The 18,266-nt window shown below is 45.9% G+C and overlaps 3 protein-coding genes across 5 annotated transcripts in view; 1 reads left to right on the top strand and 2 right to left on the bottom strand.

Moving 5' to 3' along the window:
* Positions 1-11,558, top strand: part of SLC7A1 (solute carrier family 7 member 1) — a 41,115-nt gene extending 29,557 nt beyond the window's left edge. The window contains 5 exon segments of the mRNA XM_030234717.2: positions 438-540; positions 2,129-2,340; positions 2,664-2,812; positions 4,968-5,076; positions 5,668-11,558. Coding sequence (XP_030090577.2) covers positions 438-540; positions 2,129-2,340; positions 2,664-2,812; positions 4,968-5,076; positions 5,668-5,777 — 683 coding nt within the window. The 3' untranslated portion in view covers positions 5,778-11,558.
* The window catches only part of PAN3 (poly(A) specific ribonuclease subunit PAN3), a 550,273-nt gene continuing 541,462 nt past the window's right edge, over positions 9,456-18,266 (bottom strand). The window contains exon 18 of the mRNA XM_050971122.1: positions 9,456-9,467. Within this exon, the coding sequence (XP_050827079.1) occupies positions 9,465-9,467 (3 nt within the window). The 3' untranslated portion in view covers positions 9,456-9,464. The remainder of the gene's footprint in view (positions 9,468-18,266) is intronic.
* MTUS2 (microtubule associated scaffold protein 2) overlaps positions 12,819-18,266 on the bottom strand; it is a 262,673-nt gene continuing 257,225 nt past the window's right edge. For all 3 annotated transcript variants that reach the window (XM_030234714.2, XM_030234715.2, XM_050971105.1), the window contains 2 exons: positions 16,435-16,532; positions 12,819-13,484 (listed from right to left, as the gene is read on the bottom strand). In XM_030234714.2, the coding sequence (XP_030090574.2) occupies positions 13,268-13,484; positions 16,435-16,532 (315 nt within the window). In that variant the 3' untranslated portion in view covers positions 12,819-13,267. The remainder of the gene's footprint in view (positions 13,485-16,434; positions 16,533-18,266) is intronic.

Below are 18,266 nucleotides of genomic sequence, written 5' to 3'. Positions count from 1 at the left end.
TGCAACCCAGCTAAGCTGAGACACCAGGGAAAGGTGCTGTCTATCCTCTGTTCGCTCTAGCTACTTCCAGGAGATAATTGTGACTTTAGGAGTGCTGCAGCTGCAGCTACAGCTGGGGGACTAACAATGAGGTTGTGGCTTAAACCCCTGCTTTTTCTTGGTAGTTGGGTGAACATAGCTGTGTGAGACAAACAGGCTGGAATTTACTATAGTAAGCATTTCCTGTTGTTTCAGCTACTGAGGCTGGGTCAGCCTGTGGAGTCTTAGGGTATTCATGCACCAATGCCTACCTCTCTTTCTCTTGGGACATCTTAAGCTCCCCAACAAGTCCTGAGCAAGAGTCACATGTGTGCTGCAGCGTTTTAACGCTGCTGATACTTGCATTTTCTGCCATGTTGCTGATTTTTCTTCTCTCTTACCTTCCTCTCCTCCTACAGCTGTTATGGCCTTTCTCTTTGACTTGAAAGACCTTGTTGACCTCATGTCCATCGGGACCCTCCTGGCTTACTCCTTGGTAGCAGCCTGTGTGTTGGTACTGAGGTAAGAATGTAGAAGCTTTGTCTCGTCTGGCACATAGAGAGAATTCCACACAGCACTCAGATGCCCTCATAGTTTCTATGGGCACATCTCCAGCTACAGGCATGTGAAGAGCTTGTTTCTTTAATTTCATGGGGGATTGTGTTAGTTGGATCTACAGGGAAGTCTTCTGAACTTGGTTAACCCTTGTTCTGTGCCAGTGGGGATATCATTTCAGGTTGTCCTCCTTTTGAAAGAGGATTTGAGATGTTTTAGTAGCAGGAAAAGAACTGAGCATGTGTTTGCAGGATCGGTGTGTCTTTTAGAAGTGCCGAGCTCCCACAGCTTCCCAAACCTAAGCTAAAAATCTTCGGTGCTTGGCACCTTACAGACAACAGCACTCGATTAATGAAAAAAATGTCTGAAGATCATTTTACTGAAAAGTACCTTTGTGTGTTGAACGACTTATTCAGAATCAGATGGAGGCTTTCACAACCATTGCACTGAACTAAGAACAGTCTTGCAGCAGGTGAAGGGCCAGTGCTGTTCTGTGGTACCATTGCTTTGTGTTTGTGCTCTGCTCCCTGCCCCTTGAAAATTCTTGCTAATTTACCTTATCTGTCTTAAGTTTCCTGATTTCCCAGCCTACTCTTTTCCTCAGAGCTAGAAATGGCTTTCAAATTTGTTTTTGCAAGCTGCTGTACCTATTGCATGACATTCCCCCATCATGGGTTGGCAGAGGTGACAGAGGTGACCTTGGCAGCAGATTTGTCTGCCTCTTGACTGTTTAATGATGTAGCAGCTGAATTGTTTCCAAAGCTGTAAGATCCTGCCACTAGTTGCTTGCTGTGGCTGGACCCAAGGATTTTGCTGCATTTCACAAGTCTCAATGTTTAACAAAGGCCTCTTTGTGAACACATCCCCACAGGAACAGTTTTAAGGTGACTTTCAAAGTGGCCCAGTCCTTTAGTCAGACTTGTGGCTGAGTAAGTTGACAAAACCTTCTGTAACAGAGAGCTGAGGCTGGAAGAGTGTTTTTTATTTATGGTTCCACATGGTTGTGTGTCACAGCCCTGTTGAATGTGCTGTCCACAACAACAACCATTCTTGCTTCAGCTCTTCCTTCCTCATGTGGCAGCAGACAAGCTGGCAGGAGAGCCTGGGGTGGAGGGGTATGGGGCACCAGGAATGCTGCAGCAGGGTGTGATAGCTGCAGAGCTGTTAGCTCAGCCACCTCTGTGCCAAAATGCAAGAGCTGAACTGCCAAAGATGACACAATTCTGGTTATGACCATTGGTCTGTCCCTCTGCTGTTTCCTTCTCCTGTCACCCAGTCATGTCTTGGTGACATGGATGGCAGGGCTCATGAAAGGGAGCATTGTCTGCGTTAGAACACTTACGTTACAACCATGCTGTAGGGGATAAGAGCTGGCTGTACTTGCTTACATCATGATGACATCATTCCTCAAATTTCCCCTTGAAACAGAAGGGTATAGATGTGACATGGGCCTATTCTGGTGCTGTAAAGGTCTGGCATGTAGCCATGACTATCTGTGTGGTCACTCATTTAAAAGCCAAACTAACAGGCTCTTTGTATAATTTCCTTTTCCTAGGTACCAGCCAGAGCAGCCTAATTTGGCATACCAGATGGCAAGGTCGACAGAGGAGACAGATAACAACGAGTCTGTGAGCACCAGTGAGTCACAGACTGGGTTTCTGCCAGAGGAAGAGGAGAAGTTTTCCCTCAAAGCTGTACTGTGTTCCACAGACTCAGATCCTTCCAAATTATCAGGGTTGGTGGTGAGCGTCTCAACCTTCATCTTAGGTGAGTGCTGGGCAGTGTGTCTCTGGGGCATTGAGTCAGCTGGTAGGACTTTGTACTCACCATGGTGGGAAGACTCATGTGATTTTGATGAGCTTTTGTAATGGCCCGAATTAAATGAAGATTAAATTTCTGATTTAAAAAGAAATCCACAGATGGAGTGTGTGGGGGTGTATAGTGGGAAAGGCATATCTGTTAGGGTTTTTGTGAGTTGCTGTTTTGTTTGTGAGCTTTCAGATTCTGCTTTGCTTCTTATGGTTTATTCTTGGGTTTTCCCTGTATCTAAAAAACAAAATAAATCAGTATCCTTTGGTGTCTGTTCACAGGTTTCCTTATTGTGGGTATCTGTATCCTGACTTCCTTTGAGCCAAACTTTCTGATAAACATGGTACAGATTATTGCCGCCATCCTTGTTGTCATGATCATCTTCATTATATGGAAACAGCCTGAAAGCAAGACCAAACTCTCCTTTAAGGTGAATGTCCTGGGACATGTAGCTAGAAAAGAGGTGTCTGGGAGGAGGTTGGAGGAGGAAGTGCATGTGTTGTATCAGAAGGGGGACAGTGGCCAAATGGATGTGCACAGAATATAGGCATGATGTCAACTTTGCTATCCAGGAGAAGCTGGAAAGGGAGAAGCTGCTGCAGAGGTGTGGCTGGAAGGGAAGGGCAGGACCCTGCTTTTGAAAGCAGATGGTTATAGGATAGGGAACAGACAGTTGCTGGAGGAAAGGACATGGTTGTGAAGGGCCACATCAGATAATGGATACAAAAGGAGAAAGAACACAAGAAGTAAACTTGTTTGCAAAGATGTAAGACTCTAAGTGCACTTTCACGTCCTCCTTAGTCCTCAGGGAGGCTAAGAGATGACCATTCTCTCTTAAACAGCCTTAAGTATGACGAACTCTGTTGTTTTCCTGCCCTCTCCAAGTACCCCATCCTTTCTATGTTAAACAAACACTGGGATGGATTTTTGTCTCCTAGTGTAATCCTACTAAGTCATGCATTATCATATTGATTTCAGGTAGCAATTTATTAATTTTGGATCATAATTCCATCCACTAAGCTGCTTTCATTTTGATTGCTCTTCAATTAAAAATTTTCAGTAAATCCATAGATTTTAGTAACTTAATACAACCAGAGTTTTCCAAGGTTGTGTTTGCAGCTCATTTTGGGGCAATGGTCCCAAAGGTGGAAACAGAAATTCCAGGAACAAAAAAGTTATGAACTCTCATCTAGACCTTATTTTCTGAACATGCTTCTGAGGAGGTCTGTTCACCTTTCACTCAGGATATTTCACCTCCTTTTTTTCCCCTCAGCCACTACCCTGTCCAAGAAAAAAAGAAATTATACCCGTCACACCTAAATCTGTAATCACAGAATCATTTTGGTTGGAAAAGACCTTTAAGATCATCAAGTCCAACCATTAGCCCAGGACTGCCAAATCTACCTCTAAACCATGTCCCTCAGTGCCACATCTACGTGTCTTTTAGCACCTCCAGGTATGAAGATTGCACCAGTTCCCTGGGTAGCCTGTTGCAAGGCTTGACAATCTAGTTTCTTATCTCCTTGTTGTTCTGTGGGCATTTACAACCTGATGGTGATTTTTCTCCAAAATCACTCTGGAAATCCAAGGCTGACCTGTTTGTTTCCCAGTTGTTTTATTGTATTTTTAACAGGTAATTTTTCTCCCTTCTCCAAATCTTCAGAGACTTCACCAGTCTACCAAGACTTGCTTATTTAATAGTTCAGAGATCACTTCTGCAATCTCTGGGTACATAACTCACCCACCTAGGGAAATTTTATTTGTCTTTATTTGTCTCTACTGACTTAACAAAGCCAATTTTAGAAAAATATTCTTCTTCTCTTTTCCAATTTGTGTGCCTATCCCCTCTCTCTAATGATGTGAGCAGCTACTTTACATACATTTTTTTTGGCAAAGCTTAAATTAAGAAAGGCCCACATTTCTGCCTGTTTGTTTTTGTAGATCTCCTTTTTCCCTTAGGAGTGAAGTTCGCTTTCCACTTAATTCCACCATATTCAGAAACTTTTCTAGTATTATTTGCCTTGTTTGATTTTATATTTGCAGTCCTATTTTCTGTATTCTTATTTTTGGATTTTGGCTTTGCTGTCTCATTCTTCCTTGATTCTCAGACCACTAAGGTATTCTTGGTACCACTGTAGACATCTCTTGCAGTATTTGCTGGTTTTCCTTGCTTTGGGATAATTTGCTCTCTGTTGCTTCATTGCTTGGTACCTGATGGATGAAGTTCCTTAGGTCCCTTCTCTGACATTCCCCTTACCTGCATCTCTTGGTCTTCAATAGGTGCTTGTCATGATACAGTCCTTTGTTTTTACTATTCTCTCCTTTGCCCCACAAGTATTTAGTATTGCCACTAAAAATTGCCTCTTCTAGACCACAAAACAAGCTTTTAAAACAAGTGAACAGCATCGTTCACATGCCCCTCCTGTGTTGGACTGATGTCCTTTTGGGTTTAACCTTGCCTTTCCTCACACCTGGCAGCTGAAGAATTGGTAACAGCCATCACTTCCCATTTACAAGGGACGTGATGTTCATTCCTGCTCATTAACCAGGCTTGTAGATGTAACAAATCCCTTGTTCTTTCTCAGGTACCTTTTTTGCCCTTTCTTCCTGTTGGGAGTATTTTTGTGAATGTTTACCTCATGATGCAGCTAGATGCAGGCACGTGGATTCGGTTTACAATCTGGATGCTCCTAGGTGAGTTTAAGTGAAAAATGTTATGTTCAAGGTTATTAGATTCTGTTCACCATAAATTTATTATAGAATACCAGGGAAGGATTCTGCACTCTGGTCATCCTTGGGCAACCCTGGTGACTTGACTGAAGCCCTTTAGTCTGTGTGTAACAAGCTTTGTTTCAAATTCAAGGGTCTTGAAGCCTTTGTGTAGACAAAGCAACAACCCATGAACCATCTTATGGGTCTTGTTGCCAACAAGAAACCATAGAGCATTCCTTGTTGGCTGGCCTTGCACTGCTGTCCAGGTGGTGGAGGCATCTGGAGCTGAGCAAGCTGAGCTGCATCTCAAGATGCTCCCAGCAGCCATGTCCATAAGGCTGAATTTTCTGAAATGCTCAAAGCAGGATCCCATTTGGGGCTGGGATAGATTGACTTTTAAAGGCTGGTGCCTGTGTTAATGGCTTTTTCCCCTAAAGAAGATAGTGCCTGTCTGCTAGAAGCTAACCATGAGGATGGCTGGACTTTGACTGGTGTATCTTGTGTCAGTGGCTGTGAGTAGAGGTTTCTGTTTCTTTTCAGATCTAATAGTGCCCTCTCCCTTGGCTTCCACAGGCTTTATCATCTACTTTACCTATGGAATATGGCACAGTGTGGAAGCCAGCTATGCAGCCTCAGCAGAAGCGGAGAGAAACACAGACACTGGCTCAGACAGCTGTAAATGACTGTTTGGCTTACGGGCGACTGAAAGAATGGCTGCAGTGGAAGAAACTTTGTGGTGGGGATCCTGAACCAGATTACACCTGTAATCAGTTATGCAGAAATAAGGAAGCAGAATGCAGGCCTCCCCAACTTGGTTACTGCAGCTTGCAGTTTGTTTAGCAGCACAGTTAAAAGGGACCACAAGATGAAAAGACACAACTCTGGCATATTCCCAGTAGCACTGGCAGCTCATCTGGGTGCTTCCCTCTCTCCAGTTTTGTTTTTTTTCCCAGTGTGTAGGAAGAGAAGTGCTTCTGTGTGCAACTGCTGCTATGAAACCAGGCCTCACAAATGTCTTTCTTTCAGTAGCCCTGGAATTACCTCCCGACAGATATTCTACTCAATTTTACATGGAGCAGGTTTTGCAGTACTATTGTCAGGCATAGACCAGGACCCATCCTTCACTCTATGTGAGCTGTACCCTCTGTGTATGCACACACACAAAAAAAAGGTTCTCACCAATTACTAGATTTCCCCAGGTTAACAATGCACCTGCAAGATGGCAATCTTTAAAATATCAGGTCTTACCTTTTTTGTTTTTATTTAACTGGGTTTTTTAGCTACGTGCTCACATTCTTTTAAGCATGTCACTGCTGTGAAATGTTGGGAAGGATTGTGGTTGCTGATTGTCAGGTGAGCGATCGCTCAGCAGCACACAGGTAACACCAGCAGGTGTTTCTCCCGACTGTACACTCCACAGAGGAATTGCCAGCTTTAGTCAGGAAACCACATGGTGCAAGTACTGCAAAGGCTTGAAAACAACGGGTGTCTCCAAAGAGCAGTCCTGCCTCTTTGCTGCAGAAATCACCAGTGGTGTGGCTGTAGTGGTGGGGGTGGCCAGCAGAACTGAGCTAGCGCTGACAGCAAGTGCAGCCCTTTGTTCCTCGCCCCACATCAATCTTCTGTGCTGGCTGCCTGGCATTAGCAACTTTGGTTTGGCATTGGTGGGTGGAGCACATTCCTGCCCTGGGAGGGGAAGCACAGGAGACTCCTCAGAGGCATGAAGTTCTGACATGAGCGATGCCTGGTGTCAGCCACCTGCCCAGGGGAGGCTGTGGGGGCGTGCAGGGACTTCTCAGTCCTGCCAAAGTGTGCAGCCCAGAAAACACCCTTAAGCTCTAGGGTCTGACTTGCTGAGGGGAGCTTTCCCTTTGGGGCTGGACATCCTCTCCAGAGCCTGCCTGTAGTGAAAGGTGGGAAATTTGGGGTTGAGACCAGGGTCTGTATTTGATTGGCAATGCCTTGGTTTTGGCTGTAAGATGATTTTGTTTTAATTCTCTCTAATAGCTTTCCCTAGCCAAATTAATCCACTACCCTAAAAAGGCTTATTAAAGCACCTTGAAGGTGAGCCATGCCCAAGTAATGCCACTGATCTAAATTTACACTTCAGCTTGTATTGAAAAACAAATCATAGAATTTTGGAACAGTTTGGGTTGGAAAGGGACCTTTGAAGATCATCTGGTCCAGCTTACCTGACATCAGCAGGGACATCTTTAACTAGATCAGGTTGCTCAAAACCCTGTCCAACCTGCTCTCAAACACTTCTGGGTTGGAGCTTCCCAGATAGATACTGCAGAAATCCCCTTTCCCGATGTGAGCAGATGCTTTCCTAGGTGTCCTTCATACTACTGCCTCTGAACACTGGACAATCTTTAATTGGTATGTCAGCATGGCCCTTGCTGATGAAGTGACAGGCTCTTGCATCTGTCCTTGAGTTGGAGAACTGAACAGACCCCTGCATGACTTGCCCAGGATCTCACCAGGCATCTGATGCAGCAGAAAAGGGAATGAGACCATCCTGGATTTCATGGCTGGATTGTGGATAATTTCTCATGTTTCCAAGAGACTTTATAGCCTTTTTGCCCATTGAAATGTTTGCATCCTTTAATTCTAGTACATTGGGAGGCTTTTATTGACAGGACTGCAATTTGAGGAAGTGAAGGCATTGTGTTTATTGCCTCCTAGGTGCACTTCAGGGTGTGTTATGAGTGCAGCTTCCCCCACAGAATGAAGTTGGGATCTGCTCCAGTCACTGGGTCTTGAACATCTGCCAAGGCTTTGCTCCTTGTGCGTATACAAAGTCTTACTCAAGCAGGGAGAGATTAATATAGAAATTAAAAGCCACTAAGTTGAAGTCTATTTTGTTTAAACACAGGCAAGCTCAACACACTCCAGAGCCTCCCAAAAGCCACTGAAAGTGTGGTGGGTGGGCAACAAGATGAAAACTCAGACAGAATCAAAGTTTTGTATTGTACTAAAAATATAAGGATGTTTTTCCTACCTGGCTACCAGCTTCTGTTCAGTGAAAACATGAAGCTTGTGTCCTTACCAAAGCTTCATCTGTGCTGAGCAAGCCAAGGGCCTGGTGAAAAATCTTTCAGGAGGATGTTGTCAGGCACATTGCCGAGGTGGGGTATGACCTGGTCCCTTTTTAATCTTGTGGCAAAGCCTGAGCAGCTCTGTGGCTCTCAGCAGGAGGGCAGGGGATGGGGTGTTGAAACTAGTGAACTGAAACATTGGGGAGTTCAGGTGTTTGCTGATGAGCCTGAACCACTGGCAGAAATGTTCCTCTTATCATGTTCTGCAGCATGACCCTTTAATGGAAACATTGCAGACCACAATCACTGTTCTGGCAGCCCCAGTCATATTGGAAGCATCCTAGAAAATGAGTCCGTGGAAACTCCTAGCATGTGAGGCACTGTCAGGTAAGGCAGCTGACCAGCCCTGCTGCCAGGAAGCTAATGGCTAGCTTCTGTCTTTACCTGAATGGGGTAACCCTCTAATGGGCTTTTGCTTTGTTTCCCATTCATCCCAGTTCCTGTGTGCACAGAAAACACGGCAGCACGTGCTGGTTTGTATCCGTCAGCCCACAGGTGCACTGGCGCACGGATTTATTATCAGGAATATATTACACTTATCTGTACATCATAATTGAAATAATACAAACTCTTCCTGTAATCATTAGCCACATAATAAACGGGACCACAGAACTCCTGCTGCATGGGAAACTGTACAGAGGCTCCTCAGAGTGTCCATGGGACACAACCACCATCAGTGCAGAGACAAAATACCTGATTTTGCACTTGATCGTTTTTCCTTTCCTCCCCCCACCTGCCACCACCACAAGCCTTTGCTGCTATGCATCAAGTGAGTCAACCCGTCTGTGCCAGCAGTCACTGGAGGTGCAGTCCCAGTAGGGACCAATGGTACCTTCCCACAATAAAAGGAGTTTTCCATGCCCCGCTCTCTGCTTGCTCTCCTGCCATCCCATGGCTGATACCTGCTCCCAGTGCCCCTCTCTGGAACCCCTTGGGAGCAGCTGTAAGCTGGTTTTATTGCTGCTACACCCTGCTGCATTGAGTAAAGATTAACGAAATTAAACAGCTTCCTTAAAAACAGAGATGATGAAACTCTTTCTGCTTAACGCTGGCTACATTCCCTCTGCTGCCAAAGGCCATCCTATTTCCAAATGGGAAAGTTCCCACTGTGGCCATGGCATTTGGGAAGTTTCCAGCCCTGCAAAAGCAATCACTTCCCCTCCCCAGCTTGGCCCTGGACCTCGGGATCTTCATTCCCTGGGAATGGCTGCCCCATTCAGAGGCTGCTCCCTTCTTCCCACTGTCCGAGTGACCTGAGCTTTTCTTTTGCACCTACTTCAGCATGCAGAGGCAAAGAAAGACATGACAGAGGAAAAGTATAAAAAAGGAATAACCTTTTTTGGGGAAAAAAGTCTGTTTCTGGGCTTGCACTAGAAGGAGCCACTCTTCACACCCCCCACAGGGACAGGTCGCTGGGTCCCTCTGGTTAGGCAGAACTTCCTGCAGTTTTGCTATTGATTGGGCAGGCCCCAGAGGGTGTGCCAAGGAAGAATCCAGTGAGAGGCAGGATTGGGAGGCAAAAATGAGATGGGAAAGTGATTTGCAATGATAACAAATTATGATGGAGCTGGGTTCAGTCCCAGTTTTCCCACCATAAAAGCCCCACTCCCAATTCACTGCTGGAAGCATCTCTTGAATATGATTTTAAACCAACAAAGTGATAAGGAAAGCACCAGATATAAAGGGGAAAGATTAATAAATTACAACATGTTCAGCCAGCCTGTCCTGGGCCAATAGTATGCTTAGGTGCATTTAACTCTGTGAGTAGCATCAAGATAACAACTATAGTTGTTTCATCTCAACCATTTTTACAAAGTATAAGAAGGAGAATCCTAGGAACTACCAACAAGCCACTCTAATCTGAAGGCCCCCTGCAATGGTGTGACTGTGTTGGTGAGTGAGGGATGAGCAACTGATGTCATTTACTTGGACTCTGCAGGGCCTTTGACATGGTCCCACAGAGCATCCTAAACTGGGGAGATACAGCTTTGATGGATGGAAGCTGGATATGGAATTGGCTGGATGGTTGCATCCGGAGCAGCTCAATGTCCAAACGGCCATCAGTGAGAAGTGGTGCCCCTCTGGGGTCCATATTGGGACCAATATTTAAGATATTACTGTGTAATAGCTTAAATGACTCAGACAGTGGGATCAGGTGCATCCACAGCAAGTCTGTGGATTGACACCAAGGTGAGTGGTTCACTTGGTACACTGGAAGGAAGGAATGCCATCCAGGGGGATCTGGACAGGCTTGAGAGGTGGGGCCATGTGAACATCACGAGGCTGAATAAGACCAAGTGCAAGGTCCTGCACCTAGGATGGGGCAACCCTTGGTATGAATACAGGCTCGAGTATAAAGAGATTGAAAACAGCCCTGCTGAGAAGGACTTGGGAATACAGGTGGATGAGGGGCTGGACATGAACCAACAGTTGGTGCTCGAAGTCCAGAAAGTCACTTGTATCCTGGGCTGCATCCAAAGCAGCGTGGCCAGCAGGGCAAGGGGGGGATTCTGCCTTTCGACTCTGCTCTTGTGAGACCCAGCCTGGAGTGCTGCATCCAGCTCTAGGGATAAGAAGGACATGGACATCTTGGAGTGAGTCTAAGAGGAGTGCCACAAAGATCTTAGAGGGCTGGAGCACCTCTTCTATGGAGACAGGCTGAGGCACTTGCAGTTGTTCAGCCTGGAGAAGAGAAGACTTAGGGAGATCTTTTAGCAGCCTTCCAGAACAGAACCTCAAGGGGGCCTATAAGAAAAATGGAGAGAGACTTTTTACCAGGGCCTGTAGTGATAGGACAATGGACAACAGTTTTAAACTGGAAGAGGATAGGTTTAGATTGGACATAAGGAATAGAATTTTTACAATGAGAGTGGTAGGAATAGGTTGCCCAGAGAAGTTATGGATACCCCATTCCTAGAAGTGTTCTAGGCTAGGCTGGATGAAGCTCTGAGCAACCTGGTCTAGTGGAAAGAGTCCCTGCCCATGGCAGTGGGGGCTGGACTAGATAGTCTTGAAGTTCCCTTCTAACACAAATCACCCTCTGAGTCTGTGATCTCACTGTCTCAGAATTCTGTTGGTGGAATGAAAGATGACAATGCTGTAGGTGTTGCAAATAGCTGTGCAGTTAGCAAATATCAAAATGATTAAAGTCGTACTTGGCAAGAAGGGGCTTTGTGTGCATGTGCGTGCTAGGTATCTATCTTTTGGGTTGCACTTGCTGGACACACTAAAATCTAGCAATGCATTTTAACAGCAGCAGCTGGTGTGGCATGATCTATTCTAAGAAGATGCTCAGTTTACTCAGTATCACAGTACCATGCAAAACCTGCTACAAAAATAAATTTCTCTAAAAAGGAGGGAAAAAAATCATCTTTCTTTTTAACACTATGGAAGCTATATCTAAGCTGCAGTCTGTGAATCCTGAGTATTTCCCAGGAAAGCTGAAGCACAGCTCCCACTCGAGCAGGATGGCAGGGCTGTGCAGTGCCACCCCTGTGGGTGCAGGGCGCGCTGGTGCCACCCCACACTCGGGTGAGAAAGCCACTCTCCCTGCAGCAGTCCTGCACCTCAGGGATTTCCTCCAGGTGCTGTCACCCTGCTGGCTTTGGCCCCCAGTGCACAGAGCAGGCCTGCACGCAGGCTCTTTGCCCTAAGCTGGGTAGAAAAGCATCCCACAGATCTCTTTGTTTTTAAATTATGCTCAGGGATATTTTTATCTTGTTAGCTATGCCCATGAGGGTCCTGCAGACAGTCTGACCCCAACTACTCCTTGGCCTCACCATCCCCTCAGGTGGGAGGTCACCCCAAGCCTGGGTGAACATTTTTGCTTCTAGATGGGAAAGTTAAAGGTAGTTTAGCCACTCATTTCCATGAATCTTCAAAGTGCTGGGTAAGCTGTAGCAATGTGAAATAATGCAGATATGTGGAAGCAACGAAGTTCTGACTTCATCTGCACCTATGAAGTTGGCTATGCTCTATTTGGCATTTGAGGTGGAAGGAAGCTAGAGGCCTAGCAGATGCCCAGTTTCTCATCTTACTATTGGAAACCTCTCATCCAGCAAAGGTCAAGGGTAAGCAACTTATTTTCTCCTTCTTGCTTCTGGGGCTTGAAATAAAACAAAATGGACAGAAACCTGCATCCTAACCACGACAAGGTAAAACAAGATCTGACTAGGATTGAAATAAAGACACTAAAATTGAACCATGTTAACCAATAACCTCTACCAAATTTGCTAAAACTCTCAGTTTTCTCATCTCTAGCCTATCTCCACTTACAATATCAATGCTAAGAGTTAAAAAGCAGTGGATGGTATGCATATCTTTTCTGGTGTTCAATGCAAAGGTGATGGTTTAGAAGGCAGTACTGTCTTAGAATTTCAAATTCGCTGGTGTTCATGTTACATAGAGTACCACTTGGTGGTCACTTGGAAGGCGCTTCTACTTCTGTGTAACTTTTTTCTAGGTTGGGTATAAATATTCCTGGGAGGCTAAACAGAAATGCATTTTGTGTAGATACAAGTCTTAGGCACGAGTTAGAAAACTGCTGACTGTAATGAAAATATATCAGCACTTAGTAGTATCCAGTAATATAAAAAATGTAATTCAGAACGTCTGCAACTACATATATATGTGTGTGCGTCTATATATAGGTATAAAGGTACAATACATACATGTATATAAACACAGACACATATACAGAAATATTCACACAATTTGCAACTAACCTGAAATACTGCAGCAAAAGTTCATTCTGATGAACCATTAATAGAGCATTTCCCAACTTTTGGCTCTAACCATAGTTAAAATGTTCACACATCAAACTAAACCTTTTGCTATCCTAACTTTCCGCTGTTCTTGGCTATCTTTTTTGCTACCCAAATCAACATGTCAGAACCAAGAATTTCTGTGTGGGGACTGTAAGAGTACCCTGCCTAGTGTAAAGCTGTGCAGCTACTGAGCATGCTTGCAGCCATGAACCCTGGGCGCCTGTTGATGGTAGTACTTCCTTGGATGGTAACAGTTTGCAGACTGGAAATGCATAAAAGGCAGGGAACCCTCGGCACACAGCTGCCTGTTCATCTCCTCAAGGTTCTGACTTTTGCAGGAGAGGAGTTCCCTGATGAGCAGCGATAAAAAGGAGTGGATGGTGCGGGCGGGAGCTTGACAGGGCTCACGGCGTCCCCCTCCTGCAGCTTCCAGAGCAGCTCCTCGTTAGTCCTGCTGAGCTTCTTCTTCTCCTCCACTTCTTTCTCAACGTATTCTTGAAGATTTGCATTCTCCTCTGACAGTTGCCTGGAGAGAGAAGCAAGACAATATATAAGGCACTCCAGGGCAAAGATGGTGGCATTCGTGCAGCCACCCCTGCCCCTAGGGCTGAGCTGCCAAAGCTCTGGCACAGCTGGCCCCAGATGTCTTTGCTGCTGGGTGAGAAAGTCATCTCTGCAAGTCATAGCTTCCCCCCAGTGTCTGATTCTGCTTCCAGATACACCTGTGGTGGGATGAGCCCGAGCCTTTCTCCCTGGCCTTGGAGTGTCAAAGTACAAAAGGCGTTGGCACTGGTTGCATCTATGATGTTTTCAACTTGCTGCTACAGTATGCAAAGGAAAAGCAGTCTGGTCTTTCCATGCTCTGAATTTCAGCTGATGTCCTGATGCAGGACACAGCTCAGCTTCAAAGCTTTAACTCTACTCTGTAAAAGGTCATGAGGTGGTGGGTTCTCCAGTTCCGTCTTCCTTGGTCCCAAAATAGCCTCTATTCAAAATAGACTCTATTCTGCAACACTGGAGAAACTTCACCAGTAATGACCAGGGAGGTGTTCTCCCCAGAATGCCCAGTAACTTCATGGGTTTTTTTGGAGCTGGGGCATGGAAGCCTCCTCTGGGCACCACAGCCTTAGTGAGTCTGCACTCATCAGCCAGGTGACTGGTTTTGAAACAAATGGGGCAGGGCAAGTAGACTGGGGGACCTGACTGAGATGTGTTTTGGGCATGTGCTGACAACACCCATGTCCCAAAGGATGCATGCAGGAGCACCAGGCTTCTGCAGCCCCACTACACTTGGGCAAGAGCCAGCTCCTCATGTGATCAACCCACGGCAGCTCTGGGCAGGCACCTAACCTGATTTACTGGCAATTTGGGGTTTTATAGGAATGAACGGGGAGGAACCCAACCTTCCCCTAGGTGTTTTCAGTGCTCAGCAGCAGCTGGGTGTGGATTTTGGATATATACAAAAAGTTCTGTCCAACTGCTTTTCTGGGTGTAGCCTGAAGGCTGTAGCAGATGTCATGGACTGCTGGTCCACTCACCAGAAGTCTATGAGAGGGTGGGGTTGGCACTTCTGATTCTGTCTGAAAGACATTTTTTAAGAATTTTTGCTTTTTTAGCCTCAATTCCTACAGAAATATAGCTCAGGTAATCAAGAATACATCTCTTTCTTCTCCCAGTCCCTGAAAGTTCTGAACTGTGAAGCGAGCAGTGGCTAGCAGAGTCACCTTGATCTCTTGGTGTTGGAAACTATCATTCTTCAGACAGCCCCAGCCCAAAGGACCAAAAAAATGCTGGTTGATTTGGAGGGAGGATCTGAAGTCCTGGGAGATCAGATCATTTATTCAAGTTCTTGGGGAAGTCCCAGCAGGAGCTCTGTGGAGCTCTCGCATCCAAAACTGGGTCATGATCTACCTGAAAGGCTCTTGTCCTTCCCTTTGTACCTGCCCTTGTCCTTAATTGGAAATATCTCTGTGGTGCACCCCTCCCACCCCAGTGCCTCTAGGACCCCCTCCTGACGGTGCTGCAGAGGCTGGCTTTGCTGTTTCCTCTCCCTCCTCCCACTGCTGCTGGGCTGCCACGGCTGCTTGGGCCCCCAGACTGCAGAAATAGCTCTAATCCAGGGCAGCTCCCTGGGCTCATTCACACTGTGCTTCCCAGGCAGTGCCAGTACAGCAGAAATCAGCAGTCAGGGTGCTTACTGCAGCTGGGAAAATGCATGCTTTAATAACTCCAGCTTTAAAGCCTTGGCTGTCCCTGTAGCTGCCCCACAGCTGTCCCCAAAGAGTTACTTGTTGAAAATTATTCTCCTTGAAGTTGAGTTCCCAGGCTGACTTCGAATTCAGAATTTCTCCTGAAAGGTGTTTTTGAAAGCACTACCTATGCAGTTGCAGGCAACAAGCATGGTGCTGCTGCTGGATGTCAGCAGGGAGGGGAGGGAGGGTGCTGTTCCCCCAGCCAGAGACAGGGAGCTGCAATGCAGAGATGCCAAGCGCTGAAGCAGGCACCCTGGTTGCTGTCAGGCGTGGAGAGACACTGCCACTTCCAGGCCACAATTCATCCAGCCCAAAAGCAGGCATCTCAAACTGGTCTGGGGAACCAGAAATAAAAATACCTAGTTTTCCTTCCCCAGCACAGAAATGCTGTAGACACCCACCTCAGACAGTGAGACGTGTACTACAGGTATTTACAATCACGTGGGAGAAAACATAATTATGACCCCAGTCTGAATGTTAGAATATCTGCATGCTGGAGACAATTTCAAAGGCTGAGTCATTAAGAAATAAGGCATGAGAAAGACAAAAGCTAAAATCACAGAGGAGACACTGACAGTTTGAAAAATCAGCTAAAAATTAAATTTTTGGCCAGTGGCATCATTTCTGGATGCCATGACAGCTAGGTAGCTGCCATGCTGGGACAATACCACCTCTAGTGCCTCTCTCTGGCACCCCTTTTCCCTGCTGGGGTCTCCAGCCCTACGGCATGATATAAACTGTCTGGGACAGGGACTATCCTACCCTGCTCTTCATATGTCACCTAACAAGGAGCCTTGTCACCCTTGTCCCATTGTGACAAGGTTGCAAAAAGGCAGTGCTGATGAAAAAACCTGCCAAAGGTTAATCCTGCCTGGGTGACAATGACATCCTTAGGCTGTCTTCCCAGGATTTTTCCATTTTGCATCCTCATTACCCACTGACTAACAGGTCTCAGGGCACTGATACTGAGATCAGAACCACTGGCAAGCTTGTTCTCAGCAGCATGTCAAAATCATGGAAATACACAGACAGATACACGGCCTTCCTTACGTTAAAGGAAGCAAACCCCAATATAAAAATATTCTTTTAATAAGCAGAGCAGAACACAAATATATTTTCAGGGGAAAATAAGTTTTCCCCCTTCTGAAATAAGTGTTAGCCTTGGACAGTTAAGATCTGGGGCCTCCTTTCAAGCTCAGACAGATTGCAAATACCAGCACAAACCTTGTTATGACAGTATTTTGCTCAATCCTGGCTCTGAGTTCCTCATTCTGCTGTTGCAGCATGGTGATTTTTTCTTCCAGTTTTAAATTTTTTTCAACCTGCAGCAAAAGAAGGTTTGTTAAGTCCGAAGAACACTCAGCACCCGATCCAAGATAATTTGTTCTATATTAATCTGTGGAGCAATTTCTAAAATTTGAGGATAGGTGGAGGTGGTTTTCTTGACTGCAGCTGAGACTTAGAGATCTGACTCACACCACCAATCATACTGGTGGAGTACCTGGGGCCACCAGCAGAGCATTGAGCAGGGACAGAGCTGAGCCTGCCCTTACTTATCACTGAGGAGGAGGAGGAGGGTTTTAGCTTTGTTCAGTGCAAATGGATGTTTTCCTCAGTGGTGCCCCACAGCTTTTTGTCCCCCAAGGAGCCAGAGTTACCAGACGTTGGAGAAAGTGCTGGTGACATTTGAGGAGCACCCAGCATGGAAAGTTGCCCAGCACTGTGGTATGAGTGGTCAGCTATGGGGTTCGGCTGTTCGTCTCTGCTCCCACACACGCTTAGGATGGTTCTGGCAGGCTGGGCTTCAAAAGATGAGTCTGGACTCCAGGTTTTTTCGGTCTTCAGAATTGTTTATTATATCTTATCTACAAAGTCCGTTCTCTGCCCGACCTGGATCTGACCAGCACGGCAGCCAAAGGCACTCTGGCCACCCCCAAGGTGGTCACATCTTTTATAACAAAAACTGCCTATATCATATTTACTTTTTATCCCCAATACCTATCACCCTCGTCACCAGATACACTCTCACCCCAGACCAATCCACAAGTGCCAACATCACCACAGAAGATGGACGACAAGAAGAAGAAAGAAGAGTCTTGAGACATGCCCCGATTCCTCCAACTTGTCTCCACAACCCCCCTGTACCAAAACCCCAAAATCTGTGATTTACCCTATAACTATGTTTTCCCTTCACCATTCACACCCGAGTGATTCTCATAGGTTTCATTTCCTCATACACAGGTGGCACATCCTTAGATGGATCAAAATCAAGCCACCAAGTGCTTCTGGCAACATTCCAAGACCCCCGAGCCCCCCAAGGGTTCTCTCGGTAGCTCTGGACATCAGAAGTGATGTGCTGAGCTCCCACAGTCAGCCTAGTGATGAAGGAGGAGGGCAAGATGGGATGATGTACATCTTCCAGACATTGCAGCCTGACATCCAGCCTCCAGGATTATGATTCTTCAGTTATGGAGAGGAAAGAGTCACTCACCAGCAGCCTTAGAGTGCTGCTGCATTCTCATGAGGTGGGCTGGCCTCTGTAGACTCTTCTCACTGCTGCTGACAATGTCAGCTTAAACGACAGGCTTAAACCAGATGTTTAAGTTTAAGTTGTGATTAATAGAAATTCCTTTCCCAAGCACAGGTAGCTTGTATTCAGCACAGTTCAAGGGCAGAGTTTGAGGACATCAGTAGCAGTTTACAGGTATGTTCCACAGCCTCAGGTTCCCTGTTTTCCCCAAGCTTTGAAATTTGACATACTTTATCACCTTAGTCCAGCTGAAAATCTTGCTGAATTCAACACTTTTGAAAGAAAACAAGATAGCACAGGGTAACCTTATCTCTGTGTGAGCTTGGTTATTGAATTTCCCAACCTTTCATAAAGATCCAAAATATTGTGCACTGGGGATAGCAATAACTCACACTTAATGGTGGAGACATCAGTTTTAGATTGTGTTTTCTGGTCTGTGCAGGTAATTGTAAAGGATATTCCTGATTCTCAGATATTCTGGTTTGTCCCAGTTTATTTTGTTAGAGCAGCACATGGATTCTGTCTC

The sequence above is a fragment of the Serinus canaria genome, chromosome 1, assembly GCF_022539315.1.
Source record: "Serinus canaria isolate serCan28SL12 chromosome 1, serCan2020, whole genome shotgun sequence".
Lineage (NCBI taxonomy): Eukaryota > Metazoa > Chordata > Aves > Passeriformes > Fringillidae > Serinus > Serinus canaria.
The sequence above is the reverse complement of the archived record's forward strand: the minus strand, read 5'-3'. Positions and strand labels throughout refer to the sequence as shown.